At 45.4% G+C, this 16,788-nt stretch overlaps 1 protein-coding gene across 7 annotated transcripts in view; it reads right to left on the bottom strand.

Annotated features, from left to right (window-relative positions):
- Ae2 (anion exchange protein Ae2) overlaps positions 1-16,788 on the bottom strand; it is a 289,588-nt gene that overhangs the window by 62,063 nt on the left and 210,737 nt on the right. For all 7 annotated transcript variants that reach the window (XM_075881985.1, XM_075881984.1, XM_075881990.1 and 4 more), the window contains 3 exons: positions 15,739-15,865; positions 15,459-15,656; positions 9,151-9,258 (listed from right to left, as the gene is read on the bottom strand). In XM_075881985.1, coding sequence (XP_075738100.1) covers positions 9,151-9,258; positions 15,459-15,656; positions 15,739-15,865 — 433 coding nt within the window. The remainder of the gene's footprint in view (positions 1-9,150; positions 9,259-15,458; positions 15,657-15,738; positions 15,866-16,788) is intronic.

The following is a 16,788-nucleotide window of genomic DNA, read 5'->3' as shown; positions in this document are numbered from 1 at the left end:
ATGCGCTGGACTCCGTCCGCCTTCAACCAGACATCGGCGACCACCACTCCACGTCAGATGGCCATCTGCGTGACCTCATCCGGGACATTATACGCGAAGAATTGCGGTCCATGGGCTTCACACCTCCGACACCGCGACCTACACAGCCTTCGGGAATGCCCTTACGTGACATCATCAGGGAGGAACTTACATCCCTGACTGGCTCTGCGCCCGTACAGCCACCTGCTTCTCACTCTATAGCCACGTACCCTCAAGTTGCTGCCGTGCCTCCCAGCGACGCCCACGCGACATTGCCACGTCCATCCTACGCGTCAGTTGCTGCCGCTACCCCGGTGAACTACCAATCCGTGGCCCCTGACCCTTCGGCCCACCTGACCGCGCTATCTCCAGGTTCCCCGAATGCCTTCTATTCCCCACCGTGGCGCTCGTCTCGCCCTGTATGCTACTACTGTGGCTATCGCGGCCACATATCTCGTTTCTGCCGAAAGCGCCAGCAAGATGAGCGTTGGAACGATGTGCGTGAACGGGATTTGTACACCGGGGCGTCTTATCAAGGTCGGCGTTATTCGTCTCCCCCGCACCGGTCTCCATCTCTTCCTGCATTGACTGCACCATGAAACAGCCGAAACACGAGACGCCGCTCGCCTTCGCCCTTCCGCCGTTCCACTTCTCCACTTCGGCCCGCCTCATTCACCTCTGATATTCATTCGGAAAACTAAGTGATGCAGTTTGTGGAGGAAAAACTGCATTCGGAATTAGAACTGAAATTCCTTCATTAGGCCCGTGTAACATGGTTTCTGTGGAAGTGGAAGGAGTGCGAGTCGATGCTTTGGTGGACACAGGTGCGACATTGTCTGTGATACGTGCTGATTTGTGTGAACATTTAAGGAAAGTAATGACGCCTTACGATGGCCCCACGTTAGTTGCTGCCCAGGGGAACATCATTCGCCCTTCCGCGCTTTGTACTGTGCGTGTTTTCATCGACGGCATCCGCCATCATGTCCAGTTTGCTGTCCTGTCCCGCTGCTCTCACCAACTAATTTTAGGGTGGGATTTTCTATCATCTGCTTCCGCGGCGATTTGTTGTGGACAACGCATCGTTCATCTCGCTGACACCGACTACATGCCTGACGACGATAATCAGAAGCCACTTCGTCTGGTCGCTGCGAAAGACATCGAACTCCCGCCACTACAAGAGCAAATTGTCAGCATTACGTCCAACGACATCTATCACGGGGATGTATTGGTCTCACCATCACCACTTTGCGTTCGCAAAGGTATTGTTCTTCCGTCCGGTGTCATTCCTTTTTGCAATGGCTCGGCACTTGTCACCGCTGTCAACTCTACACCGGAGAAGATCTTACTGCCACAGGGCACTACTGTGGCCCGTGTTGCTGACTTCGAGCCTGTACTCGTCACGCCACTTCAGGCCATCGCATCCAAAGAACCTTACCTCGGTGAGCATGTTTCTTCCTCCGCCTTTACCACCACTATCAGCAGCGAATTGACATATTCACAGAGGCAGTAGCTGCTCGCATTGTTACAGAAACATGCAAATTCTTTCGATATTTGCTCGTCAAAGCTGGGCCGCACTAATACTACAGCACATCGAATTCAAACTGTTGGGACATCTATTGTACACCGCCGACCCTACCGCGTGTCTCTAACTGAAAGAAAAATTATAGAAGAAAACGTTGCGGACATGCTTAAACGGGAAGTCATCCGTCCCTCATCTAGCCCTTGGTCATCTCCTATTGTTTTGGTCCATAAAAAGGATGGCTCTGTGCGGTTTTGCGTGGACTACCGGGCGCTCAATAAGATCACACGCAAGGACGTGTACCCTATGCCACGCATTGACGGCGCCCTTGATTCCCTACAAGGCGCGGAATTCTTTTCAAGCATCGACTTGTGTTCTGGGTACTGGCAGATCCCCATGCATGAAGACGATAAGGAGAAAACGGCATTCGCAACCCCCGACGGGCTATATGAATTCAACATGATGCCTTTCTGGCTCTGCAACGCGCCCGCGACTTTTGAGCGCATGATAGATACCGTGCTGCGCGGCCTGAAATGGAAAAGTTGCCTTTGCTACCTGGATGACATTATTATCTTTTCGTCAACGTTTCCCGAGCACCTAGAACGATTGGTACAAGTTTTGACGTGCCTTGCCGGCGCCGGGCTTCAAATAAACACGAAGAAATGCTCTTTCGCTAGCAAATCTATCAAGGTCTTAGGACACGTCGTTAGCAAAGATGGCATCCGGCCCGACCCTGACAAGATTTCTGCAGTCCTTCACTTTCCGCGCCCCGAAAAACCAAAGGAGCTTCGCAGTTTCCTTGGCCTCGCCTCCTATTTTCGCCGGTTTATTCAGAACTTTGCTTCTATTGCTGCTCCATTACACCAACTACTTGCTTCCAACGTCCCCTTTCTGTGGTCTCAAGAATGCCAAACAGCATTCGACCTGTTGAAGCGGGCACTCACGTCGGAACCTCTGCTCTGCCACTTTGACGAAGCCGCCCCGACTATCCTTCATACCGACGCTAGCGGCCTTGGTATAGGAGCCGTTCTTCTACAACGCGACAAGTCTTCCCTAGAGAAAGTTGTTGCATATGCCAGTCGCGTACTCACCGCTGCTGAAAAGAACTACACTATAACTGAGCAAGAGTGTTTGGCTGTGGTTTGGTCGGTCCAGAAGTTCCGTCCCTATCTCCACGGCCGTCACTTCACAATCGTTACGGACCACCATGCCTTATGCTGGCTTTCTACACTGAAGAACTTGTCCGGACGCTTGGGTCGGTGGCTACTACGCTTGCAGGAGTACGACTTTGACATAACTTACAAGTCAGGCAGAAAACATCAAGACGCCGATGCTTTATCTCGTTGCCCGCTTCCAACTACCTATATGAGCGTTGGTGAGAACTCAACCGCCACATCTACCAAAGTTCATACGCTCGCATCAATAACGCAACCCTTTTCGGACGACGAGCCAACATTCATCTCCCGCCAGCGGTCCGATTCATACTGCAGACGCATCATGGACCACCTTTCGGGAGTTTCTCATCCACCAAACGCGCGACTCCGTCGTCAACTCCTGCACTTTAAGCTGGACAATGGGGTTCTCTACCGCCACGTCTACCACCCTGACGGTCAGCGCTGGGTTCCTGTACTGCCACGCTCTCTTCGACTTCAGGTGCTCGAAGCCTTCCATGACGACTTGACTGCTGGTCATCTTGGTTTTAAAAAAACTCTTGACCGCATTCGGTGTCGTTATTACTGGCCTGGCCTTCCTTCTAGTGTAGCTCGGTACGTCGGTTCCTGCTACCCATGCCAGCGTCGTAAACTCCCCACGTCGGCACCTGCTGGACCTCTACAGCCACTTCCGTGCCCTTCAATGCCGTTCGAGGTTGTAGATGTTGACCTTTACGGGCCTCTCCCCGTCACATCTGCTGGCAAACGATGGATAGTGACTGCCGTGGACCACCTGACACGCTACGCTGAGACTTCCTCTGTTATTACAGGCTCAGCTGTGGAAGTTGCAGACTTTATTCTTCACGCAATAATACTGCGTCATGGGGCTCCTCGTGTACTGCTTAGTGACCGCGGCACAGTGTTCCTGTCACAAGTTGTAAATGAAGTACTGCGCGCTTCTGGAACTACTCACAAGACAGCTTCAAGCTACCACCCTCAGACAAATGGTCTCACAGAAAGATTTCACCGAACCCTTGCAGACATGATAGCCGTTTACGTCCAACCCGACCACAAAAACTGGGATACTCTTTTACCATTCCTGACATTCGCTTACAACACCGCCGTTCAGCGAACAACTTGCTACTCACCGTTTTACCTCGTGTACGGACGCACCCCGACTACCTTTCTCGACGTCTCCTTCTTTAGCAGCCATGGGAATTCATGTCAGTCTTCTAGCGAAGAATACATTTCCCGCCTGGCCCAGTCTCGCCATCAGGCTCGCATCAATACTGAAGCGAGACAGCACGAGCGGAAGATCATCTATGACGAATCCCACCGTGTTGTGTCTTTCCAACCTGGTGACGAGGTACTGCTTTTGACACCTATTCGCACTCCTGGTCTCTGTGACAAATTCCAACCACGCTTCATCGGGCCATACATTGTTTTAGAACAGACTTCACCGGTTAATTATCGTGTGACACCACTCGTCGCCCCAACAGACCGCCGCTACCGCAGCACAGAGATTGTCCACGTTTGTTGCATGAAACCTTTCACGCGACGTTCCCCGTCACTTTGACTTACGGCGGCCAGGGTGTCCGCTTCCAAGTGGGGGGAATTAGTGTGGGCATTTGTAACTTACATCGTCCTCATCCCTGCATAATCACAATCACCATCATCCGCTTGTCTCTTTGCCCTCATTGCCACTCTGGGTCATCATCATCGTCATCGTCTGTGTGCTGGCTCTGCCCGTTCGTTTTGCGAGGTCTTTCCTCAAATAAACGCTGTCGCAGCTAAGACTACCAAGACTTCATAATATATATATACACAGTGTAGACCACTTATAACATAACCGCTTATAGTGCAGAACCGTTTACAATGCGGTCTTTTTCTACTCCCGTTTACCCTCCCATATAACCCCATGTATACGCATACCGCTTATTGTGCCGTTTCCCAAGATGAAAGACCGGTTGTAATGCGGTTGCCAGAAATTGTGACATGTGCGGTAGCGAGTGCGCTTCCATAAGGTGACGCACTGGGAGCGCCGCTGAGAAGTGAACGACGAGGTCGTTACGGAGAAGGAGGGGACACGGAGTGAACAAACGAAGGGCGGAGGAAAGGAAAAAAGGAAAATGAAAAAAGACAGTGGGAAACTGCGTGGGCTCGCCGAGTAAGGGAGGAGGACGGTTGGCTCAGTGACCAATAAGCTTTTGCACCGGCGTCGATGGGGCTACAGCGTACTACAGGCACTGCACCATTCTCAAAACCAGGCTGCAGAAGTTAGGTGCCTTCTTCCTCTTCTAACCACTACCAACATGTCGCTAGCGTGGCTTCGGCCGCACTTTAACAGTTTCTCGTCGGAAAAGACGTTATCGAGCTTGCAACAAATATCGCGATTGCTGTCTTGTCCGTAAATTGAAAACCTTTTACGGTTTTATGATGCGAGCTTTCACTTTTGCTGCCAGTGCGCTGTTGTAGGTAAGCTAGCTTGGCGAGTTGTCGTCGTTGCTGATCAGCCAGCCATGAAGACGAACTTCGTATCACACACGCTGTTCTTGGTTCACTGCTAGCACGATCTTTTTGATGCAAAATCTTCATGTTTCGAACAAACTTTCTGTGACAACATACCAAACGGCAAACTAGGCCTAATCGGTGTTGGTTGCGCTTCGATCGGCAATGGTCGCCTGAATCTAAGTTGCGGTTTGGTACCGAATCAATGAAACTTTTTGGGGTGGCCTCACTTGACGGCAAGAGATACATATCGTTAATAAAAAAGAGAACGGCACGTGTAGCACTCAAACGGTGGTTCGCGATTCGGTTTCAATGTCTTAAATTGGGTGCGCACCCGTGAAATCGAATGGTTGGCATCTATCAATGCATCAAATTCTGGACGCGATTCGACTAAGTTTCTGTGTAATGTGCATAATCGAGGCTGTCTGGTAGTCGGCGAATTTCCGCGATAGTGCTTTAATTTGTTAGAACCCCCACCCTTTCGCATTCATTTCGTTGGCAACGCGTGTCTCTGGACATTACATTCTTTTAACATTCAGAAATTTAAATGTTAGCAAGCACGCATCGCATGTTCCGATTCTCGGACACGTGAAGCTGCATGCTCAACACGTTTTGCGCAAATGCGGCCCTTGAAAAAGGTTGGTTTAGTTATAGTGCGCTACCGCTTATAGTTCGGATATTTGCAACTCCCGTGACTTCGTTATAAGCGGTCTATACTGTATATTGCTGACTGATCAGGGTAAAAAAGAGATCCGCTATTGGTTGTGCTGGAAAAAATGTTGAAGCGCAGTAAACTAATAATGACGAAAAAGTGGAGTGCCATGCTCCTCCCCTGTCGTTTTTTTTCTTTAATTTCGCCATGAATTACCCAAAAGGGATTAAAGCTACATACCTCACATTTGTTTAGCTAAATATAGGTGTACTTGCACTTACGATCAATAATGTTTCTATTCTCTGCGTACGGTACATTTTTATAAAAACTAGCTAAAATATACCCTAAGAGTGTTTTTTTTTCCAAATTTACTTCAAAAAGGGCCTATGAAAAAGCGGTGAAATTGCGTATTACAGTCAAATCTCATTCATTCAAACACGCTTAATTCAAACTTCTGGTTAATTCGAATGCACGATGAGGTCCCGTTGAAGCTATGTGTATTCCAATGGGCGAAAACTCTCGGTAATTTGAATGCGCAAGCACTTGCGACGATTAATTCGAACATACCGCGCTTCGAAAATGCTCTCAGCACCTCGCCCGATCCCGCAATGGCACCTGCGACACCTCAACGCTGCGCGTGAAGGAGATAAAAAGGAAAGAAAAGGCTGCAGTCGAATGTTTGCTCTCTCTCAAATCCCAATCTGCGACGCACCCGTGTCACACTTCTCCCTTTTTCGTCCCTGCCACGTAAAGACCCTTCTCCTTCGAATGCAGCGTGCGAAGAGAGAGAGGGAAAAAACAAATCTGTCACTGGGTTGAATGAATGTGTGGTTGAAGGAAAGGAAAAAGGCAATATCTCTGCAGCCCTTGCCCCTTGTGGGAGCACGGCTCTGCGCCTTGAAGGGGGTCTTTCACGCGCCGGTGCCAGGCTTCCCCCTTTCCCGTCCCTGCCACGTAACCCTTCTCCTTTCAACAATCCGCGCGAAGAGAGCAAAAAAAAAAAAGAGCTGCCGTGGAGTGTTGGGTTTTTCTCAAATGCCAATCTGCTTCTCTCCGCGTGGAGACGCTCCTCCTTTCTCGTTACGTGCTGGCCATGCTGCGGCTGCGTAGCGGAGAGCGGGAGGCTCCGCTATGCAGTGATCGTTGTTGTATTTAGAAAGTGTCGGCGCTGGACATTTCCGCGTGCAACCTCTCTTGCCAGGAGAATGCTGAAGCCGAAGTAGAAATGCTTTGCAAGCTGCGTGCGAAATTGACTGACTCGCTGCAAGGCAAACGTGTCCAGACGCGTATCACCAATTACTTCAATCAATAACGAATGTCCTGTGATTTGTGAATAAATGTATGTCTTCTGAAACTTCCCCCTCGTGTGTTAGCTAAATGCACATGCGCCACTGCATGGAGAGCCCTCCATTTATTTAGCTTTCATTAATTCAAACTTCTTTTAATTCTAACAAATTTTTGGGCCCCTTCGAGTTCGAATTATCGAGATTTGACTGTACTTTACCAGCCTGCTTATTTATGAAACTGTCAAAGCTTGTCTGACATCTCCTGAAAAAGGGAGGGGGCGCTTTTTTCGACATTTTATGGCAATTATTTTTATTACTGCACTGCAAACTTAATTTGGGTGTTTTACCAAGCAGCAAGCAGAATGTTCGGTACTGAATACTCAATGAACACCCACATAATGACAATTGTTTTCCCAATCACCTTGGCAGAACAGTACATGCAAGTGAATATGAATGTGCAAACAGTAGAAGAAATAAAGCAGAGTTAAAAGTAAGGCTAAAATCAAGAGCTTATTTTGACTGAGGTTCATCAAAGACATATTGCACTTCCCATACTGCAAAAGAACAGCTCAGAACCCTACGTAATGTATGAGATACAAAAGAAGGACAACTGAGAAAGCACTTGTGCTAACAAATATAATTTCAAGAGCTTTTTAAATATAAATAGCAGAAAGAAAGTAACAGCACACAAAGATATAATCCGATATGCTTGTTCTGTTAGGTATAGCATTGGTACCGGTAGCGCGATAGTTACGTACTGAAGAGCGGCAGCAGAGAATCTGTGTGGTTATCTCCGCACGCATTGTGGTACACGGTGCTGGCAAATGCCTAAGAATAAGTGTTATGGCGCTGACACAAATAAAAAATGGAAAAAATTGAGAAAGCCATAAGGCACGTGGGCAAGCATGCGAACACAATTTCTGTAGAGAATGCACAAGTTCTGTCACTTTTCATTGTTTCACCAAGAAGGATGCGCACACCTCATCGCCTGCCCTCACTGGTGGAGTCTGATGGAAAGAAAATTAAGTAACTGCCCCTAGTTTTATTCAGGTGGCTTAGTGGCACAAGTGCCAGCCTAAGAAAAGGAGTTCAGTTTCACACGGCAGCAAAGGAGATTAATGTTTCCCACAGCAGCATTGTGATCGCAGTATAAGAGATTGATTGATATGTAAGGTTTAACGTCCCGAAAAACAAATGTAAGAGAAATGCAGATACTCGTCAAGACGCATCGAGCTACAGATACAAAATACCCAAAGAGTGTCTAAGATATGCGTATTTTCAATACTGCCCAGTCCTGGCTGCATGTGCTAATGTGTGCATACAGAACTCACTTTTTCCAAATTTCATTTGGCTATTGCCACTTCCCTCTCATGCCCAATGTCAAGTAGCAGACTGAATGCTTGTGTGGTTGACCTCCCCATCATTCCTCTATATCCTTTCGATCCCCCTTCCACTTTCTCATAGTCAGTTTTCGACATGTGGGTCAATCCCAAAGATTGGCAATAGCATTCTGGGCTGATCCCACACAATCACCAGTGAACAGTACCTGCCCTACAAAGGTCAACATGGTTTACAACATGACCCGATGCTACAGGCACCACAATATCAAGAATCTTGATACTGCTATTGCATTACAGGTGCTTGGGTGTAATCTAACAGTGGACTTAAATTTAGGTTCTTTGCCTTTTCCTCCAGGCTGTTTATCAGTGTTTCACCAAGCAGCCATAGCAAGGGGTTTACCATGAAGGTGTGACAGAGAGAAGAGCCAAAAATGCGTGCACAGAACAATTGACATAATCAATAGACATCTTGCCAGATAAGTTAACAAGGAAATAATTAGCCAAAACAGGGAAATTTACAAAGTTCTCCAACAGAAGCTGTTAACCCATTTATACATAATTGAGAGTTTTTAGGATGCTTCAAGCATACATTTTTTATGATGGAACAAAACACGAAATCTTTTTTCTGGGAGAAAATGCTTGTCGATGCAAAAAGAAGTGAAGTATACAGACTTACTGTGTTTGACATCAGGGTGGAGATGGAACGACCAACCTCATGGTAGTCCAGGTCATCAGTATTTGATGGACCTAGCAAAATGAAGAAAAATCTCACAGGAATAGGAACCTGCAAGAAAAATTCACATATAAAATTGAGCGGAATAATTGGGTACAAAAACAATTTTTTTACAGAAGTACTACTACTACTACTACTACTACTACTACTACTACTACTACTACTACGACTACTACTACTACTACTACTACTACTACTACGACGACTACTACTACTACTACTACTACTAATAATAATAATAATAATAAATAATAATAATAATAATAATAATAATAATAAATAATAATAATAATAATAATAATAAACTATTTTTATTGACAATAAAAAAGGTGAAAATATTATGGCAGTGGTAAATTTCATATCACAAGAACAGATAAAAATGGGACAGAGACTAGACGAAAAGAGCCCACAGTATTTGCACCACAGTTTCACTCAACAGGTGAATCGCCTGGCAAAAGCCAGATATCCTGCACACCTTCTTTTGGAGGCCGAAAAATTTCTAAGCGAAGTGAGAGGACAAGCCTGAAGAATGTAACAGTTTTGAAAAGAGCCAGCCAGTCATTCTACCTTATGTGCGTGCACAGTGTTTTGCACAGGTTAAACAAGATTGGCCAAGCCGCCATCGCTCATGTGGTGTTATCAGCACCCGTCAAACTGCAGAGACTATGCAAGCGAGTAAATGCTACAGCTCAAACCAGCTCTGCCTCTTACTCTGTTGTGCACAGGTCACGGTACATCCCCTGAGAAGTCGGCGTCATCAACGAGATCCCACTGATGCGTGGAAAGGCTTATGTCGATCAGACCGGCAGGTGCATTAACAACCGCCTGTGTAAGCACCAGAATATTGTGCACAATGTGGTGCAGGGGCACCTTGGTATCCGTTGATGGGACTGTGATTGGAGCCCTCTCCAAGTGATAATGATATACGAGGTTTAACGTCTCAAAACCACCATATGATTATGAGAGACGCCGTAGTGGAGGGCTCCAGACATTTCGGCCACCTGGGATTCTTTAACATGCCCTAAAATCCCCAAGTAACCACAGATATCTGCTGGCTGTCCATTCTGAATACATATGTCCGGCCGTATGGGTATCCAACATGAATAGCCAATGGACGTACGGTGAAAGTTCATGGCTAAATTTTGAATGATGACTGGCTGTCCATATAGTGACATGCCAAGGATATGTGCATTTGCTCATGAAATATTGTAAAATTAGAATGTAGTAAAAACATACAGAGATCAGCAGAATCCCGGGTAATAATCTTGTAAAATTTAATTAAAAAGGCTACTATAAAATTCATTCAGATTTTGGCACAAGCCTTTGATACCAGGATGCCAAATAATTTTGCTTCCCGAGGCAAAACAATCTGGTTGATTCAATATGTGTATCGTATGTCATAAGAAAGAATGTACTTAGCGTTATTAATATTGCATGTGAACTAAAAAAAATTGGGATCTAGCACGTCACAGCAGTCACCATGTAGGCAAACTTCCATGCGCCAACTTCGACACTACTCAACAAGCGGTGCATCGCAATTGCTCAGATTCCTCGAACGTACACATCATGCTAGCCGTGCCCCTCTGGATGTTTTGGGAGAAAACACGCGCCATTGTGCCTATTGTCCCGAAGCCTGCTTGACCAGCGGCGCGCAATAAGGGAAGGGGCACGAGAAAGGAGGATGTTTGTGTCGCGCTGACATGAAGGCTGAGCCAGTCTCCGAGCAGCTGAGCCGGTCCCCACGGGGCAGAAGGCAGATACTTTTTTTCAAGTGTGCCCGTGTGGACATCAACAGCAACATGTGAAGTTACAAAGGATGACTTTTCTACAAGAAAGACCAAAACGCGGCACCAGCTCACCACTGTTTTTGGCAGAGATTACCACAGCAAGCAGCAGCGACCCCGTTTACTCGCATAACACAGATAAGGCCACGTGTTACATGTCTATTTTATGTCTCATATTGGACATTTATCTGTTCTTGGCATGCGTTAACTATTGTCCATCATTTGTATAAGCCCTGCTAATACGTGGAATGTTTTGAGCTCTTCATTTGCTCGCATATTTCTTGCTATTAATGTATTTAAGACGAGAACGTGGTCAGTGCCTGTATACCTTTTTTAGAAGCATGTACTACACCCATTAGTTTTTCTTATGTGTTTGTCTGTATGTACATATTGCGGTTGCTAGAATAACATTGCCATAAATAAGTGCAAGTTGGGTTTGTTGCTAATAAATTAATTTAATAAACCCGTCAAGAAGCAATTGCTGCCGCCTAAGAAGTCATCACACTTGAAGGCGGAAAGGCATTGAACACTGAAATCTTGTAAGACTACGTACACACTTTCACAATCGCGGCTGCAGACTGTGAGTTATGTGCTTCTTAGCCTTGATATATGCTGATAATAAAGGTTCAATTGTTCTTGAAAGCCTGCTTAGATTTCATTTTTTTTTTTTTTTTTTCAAAATTCATTTCCAGCAGAAAAGCTCCCGCGGGAAAAAGACGGGCCTCCGAGTAGGCTGTGTGGGTACGTTTTTCACATGAAAGGTTTTTCTTGAACATACACTAGCTATATACACACAAAAATTTCATATATATATATATTTTTTGAAGGGCCCGTTAATGTCCATGTTGGATGTCTTGAAGGGATGTCGAGCGAACGTACAAATTTGTTACCTTTGTACTTGTGATGGACGTACAGTGTACTTTCGCAAACATGTGGTGAATGTCCGGAATATCCGAAATGTACGTCCCTTCCTATACCGCATATTCGTGGTTACTTGGGTCTGAGCACATGGGCCTTCATCATTTTAACCTCCATCAAAAATGCAACTGCCGCAGCCGAGATTCGATCCCGCAATGTGCGGGTTAGCAACCGAGTACCTTAGCCACTAGACCACCGGGGTGGGACGCCCTCTCTTCAATCAGTGTGCAATAGTGGCAAGGCATAGGTTCCAGCTAACCCATTAGATTATATAAGTGGAACAAATACACAAATTAGGTGGCAGCTGCATTCCTGGCATTGTCACGGTTTGAGCGTGATTGCCTGGCTGGGCTGTAGGACAATTCGTGAACACAGGTTGTGACTTGACTGTTGATGTATTGATTGGGCTTGTCTTTATCCTTATCTGTATGTATACATTCTGCCATTTTGTAAAATAAACACCAGCTGGAAGTCAGTGCTCTTTTACACTCTGTCCTGCTTTTTTTCTATGTTCTCGTGCTGTGAAATTTGCCATGGTGAACCCACACCAACAAGCCCGAGCTTCTACACTTCTAAATACTAATATAATGTATTATAACTTCATTGATTCCAGCATCTAGATCCTCAGCCAATTTGCTTAGCAATGGATCCATCAAATTATATGGATCTTAAGAAGCAATGGAAGCAAAAAGGCATACCAGTGTCACAATAATGCATTGTAGATAATGTTCATATGGTGAATACACAGGCTATGTTTAAACACGACCTAATGTTGAAGCACTGGCACATAATGTTACTAATATAAGCAATTTTTTTTCACTGTAGTGTTTCAAAATGTTGCATAATTTCTGGCAGTGTTCTGTGTTACGAGACGTCACACACCAGCAAACAGGACCGAGGACTGGGAAGACACCGTCTCTAGTACTGCACTGAATATCCAGCCAACAACCATCCAGAGGGCCCGTGAAGGAGCAGGGAGGCGTGGCCTCTCGGTTCCAACATGGAAGCAGCCAGCAACGAGCTGAGAGCACCAGCAGGTCCTTCCTGGCTAGTCCCTTAAGACTTTCTTTGTTTGTCAGTCTGTCTGGAGCATTTTATTCCCAGAATTTGTTATTCCAGACTTTGAAACCCGTAAAAAATATTGTGATGTAATGGTTCTCTTTAAACATATTAAGTTCATTGCAATCTGTATATCATGTCAGGTTTGATCGAAAGAAAAAGGAACATAGAGGAAGGTTATGCTGTCGACCAGAATTGCACTTTTATAATTGTTAACCAGAAAAAAAAATGATGCTTAACTGCTTAAACACTGTTGCCAATGAGACATTTGCAGGTTCAACTTTTATCATCCTTACCGCTAATTTTTTGCAAAATACTTATGGAAGTGTTTAGCAATGGGCATGTGAAACCCCACAATTTTTTCGAAGTTACATGGCAATAAAAATGCTCATATAATTAGTCATAGTAGTACTTCATTACTATAACACCCTCAGGTACAAATCAGTGCCTATACTTTTACAGAAATGATTACAGTGCTCTGTGCAAAGTACAATAAAGTACTTATTTCAAGTATTTATATGCATACATATGCTCTAAGACTACTCTATTAACCCTCCGAGTGTTTTTGCCCTACATGTTATTATGCCTGCGAGTCCACACCGAACGTCCATGCCTCTGAGAAAGGCAATCCGTGTCAAGGCCAGCACGCGAGCCCGCCTGACGCGAACAACTCAACGGCGTCATCACGCGGCGGTGCCTTTCTGTCGCGCACGCACAGCGAGCCCGTCGAAGCAATCGGCGCCATCCTGTCTGGCGAGTCTGATGCAATGCGTGGTGACGTCACTCGTCTTTGGGTGCAACCACGTACAGCGCAGCGGCTCCAGATTTGATGAGAATGACGCGGCGCAGCGGCGACCCCATTGAAGGATTCTGACCTCACGGCAAGCAGCGCTTCTGGTTGGACATTTGGTTACTCAAAGAATCCTCCTGGTGCATATAAAAGAAGCCCTGCGGCGCGTCGCGAGAGTAGATCTATGTGTCAGAAAAGAGAGCTCGGCTCCTCGAGTCTCTAAGCTGTCGGCTCCAGTGCCGAATTTGTAACGCCTCTATATATATGCTGTACATAAACCTTGTTTAACTCACCGGCGTCTCGTCCGCTCGTCTATCAGCTCTGCGCAGAAGCAGTCACGAGCTGAGAAACCTACGCTACCAAACGGCTGGTGACCTTCCCGGCGGAGTTCGAAGCAGTGGCACTTTCGGGACAGTGTTGGCATCGCCGTCTTTCGCAACAGTGGTGGCAACGGTGAAAATTCGTGGCGCCCTTCGTAACGTCTTCGGAGGTGCGCTTCGTAACAGTGGTTGCAGCGGTGGGATTCGTGGCGCCCTTCGTAACGTTGTCGGAGGTGCGCTTCGTAACAATGTATAACGATGGTTTTTTGTCCCACAATGTTTTTGCTGTGAGCGTACATATTTTACCCTCTGCTTCAAATTTTGCACCGTGACTACAATGCATGCTCACTGTAAGGTGCTGTCATCTCTAAATATGTACTTAAATAAGCATTGCAAATTATTATGACACCTTCTTACGGAGATAGACAGAACTGATTTCTAGCGTGAGCATGTCGCGTGGTCTGGAGAAACACCGATGGGCAACACCATTTCATGGTTTCAGTTTAATTACATTATTGCAAGGGAGGTGTGCAAAACATGAATGTTATCTCCATCAGCACTTCCTTACAGGGAGGGTGGAAGTTCATTTGCATCATTATTTGCAGTGCTCTTTGTTTATCACCGACACTCATGAGATAATCTCGTATTCCTTGATTACCCAGTTCACTCTGCCCAAGGCAGCTACACACAGAGATGCCATGTGTCTCTCAGCGATACTCATCCCTCCAACAAGAAAACTGAGGTGCGTGTTATTTGCACAGACGGCAATTAGGTAAAGAGCATAAATTCATGTTTCAAGGAATACCATGCTCTGAAATATACTATCGAATGGTTTTCAATTATAAATACTACTGACCACCCCAAAAAATTGAATTTTTTTTAGAATTTTTTTCCCGACTTTTTACATTTTGTACATTCAAATATTATAATGAAGTTATTTGACCATCTGGGAAAATTTTTCTAGAAACAATTCAACGCTCAAAGGGTTAAGGAATACACTGCAGCTATATGTAACCAAGTTTGGAATGTGATGCGAAAAACAATATTTTTGTTACTAGAACTTGAAGGGAATCCAAGCGAATCGGCCATTAACATAGTGCAAAACGTACTGGTCACTTAAACATCTTGGTTGCGTTCTCTAATGTGCATGTGTTTCTTAAAGTGCATGTGTTTTTTCATTACATGTCAAATGATGCGATACATATATCAAGATTTCACAAGTGAAAATCTAATCATAGCAGAGACAAACAACAACCAAAAAAAAAACTGACGAGTCTAGTAACTTATGTGAGGCAGATGCTACACAGAGTTGCGCAGTGCAAGTTGAAAAAAACAGCATGGTAATGTGAACAGGTGACTAAAACATATCCAATCACCTACCTCCATTAAATTAGGCATCACTTGACCCTGTGCCAATCTGACAAAGGCAATGGTGGGCTGCTCCAAAAAATCCAAGCCTCCCACCAACACGGCGGTCGCTTCCGCATCTTCGGGTATTCTTCGAAGGATATTGGCATCAGGCTTGCGCAAATCATCCGTGGAACACCCAGGAAGAAACGGCTCAGTCTCGTCGCGTGTCTGCAATAAAGTACACGGGAGGCATAAACTAAAAGTTCCACCTGTATTATCCACCTTAAATTTTTAATGGAAGACTATGTACCCCTTTGTCAATAGAGATGCGTGTGTCTGCCGTAAGCAAAGGCATGCTTCGGTTGCCAGCATTTCCATTCACATGGTCCTGTGACGAAGATGTAAAGTTGCTAACAAGCGACGCTGACCGCAGTGACCTGGAAAAAGGGCAGCCAAAGCATTGAACCTTTTACAAGAAGGTCTTGTGGATGCAGGTGCATCTCTAATGTTCATTGTTGAGCCAGTTATGTGACAAAGCAATTAGCCTTGTAAAAAAGCAAGGCAGTAGCCGGTTCCACAGCTAACAAGTAATTTCACGCAGCACTCGTTCACTCTCGACACATGTAAAAGACGCTCGCATGTATCAAGCCATGGTCGTAACCAAGCCTCCCCCCGACTTTTTTTCTACCGTACATGAAGTATGATTAAACCCCACGCAAAAAAAATTTCTGGCTATGCTGGTGCATCAAGCAACGCTTCTATTAACACCCACAGTTGGTTTGTAATGTAAGTAATGTACTTGCACACTCATACTAATTGTGGATTGCACTGCATACATTCAATTCTAAAGAACAAAAGAGTAAACGAAAAAATGCAGAGTGTGAAATACATCGTTTCTTTAGAACAACTGCCATCAGACGTGCACTACTAGAAGGGAAGCTTCACAAAAACACAGGACAGAGGTCAGAGGCCCTGTGTTTTAGCGAAGTCTCTGTTATAGTAGTACTTTTCCCACGGCTGGAGCATCACGTTTGTTAGTGATGCTCCACCCATGTGCAGATCCAATAGAATTTAGTACATTGATTCTAAAATCATACAAAAGAGGGTACTGACTCTATGAACAAGTGATAAATAATACAATAATTAAGGTGTTCATAGTCGACCAAAATATTTAGAAACCAAATGGCATAATGCCAAGATTGTGCGTTCGTACTCCTTTGGGAGCAAATTTGTTTTTTTAAATATTTTATTTCTCTTCATCACGTTACTACACACTACAATTAAAAGCTACAAATAAAGCACCCTATCCTTGGCTTCACTCTCTCTTGACTTCATATAATTAGGTCTAAAAAAAAGGTCC

Source organism: Rhipicephalus microplus, chromosome X (genome assembly GCF_043290135.1).
Source record: "Rhipicephalus microplus isolate Deutch F79 chromosome X, USDA_Rmic, whole genome shotgun sequence".
NCBI classification, from domain to species: Eukaryota; Metazoa; Arthropoda; class Arachnida; order Ixodida; family Ixodidae; genus Rhipicephalus; species Rhipicephalus microplus.
This window is presented reverse-complemented; position numbering and strand designations above follow the sequence as displayed.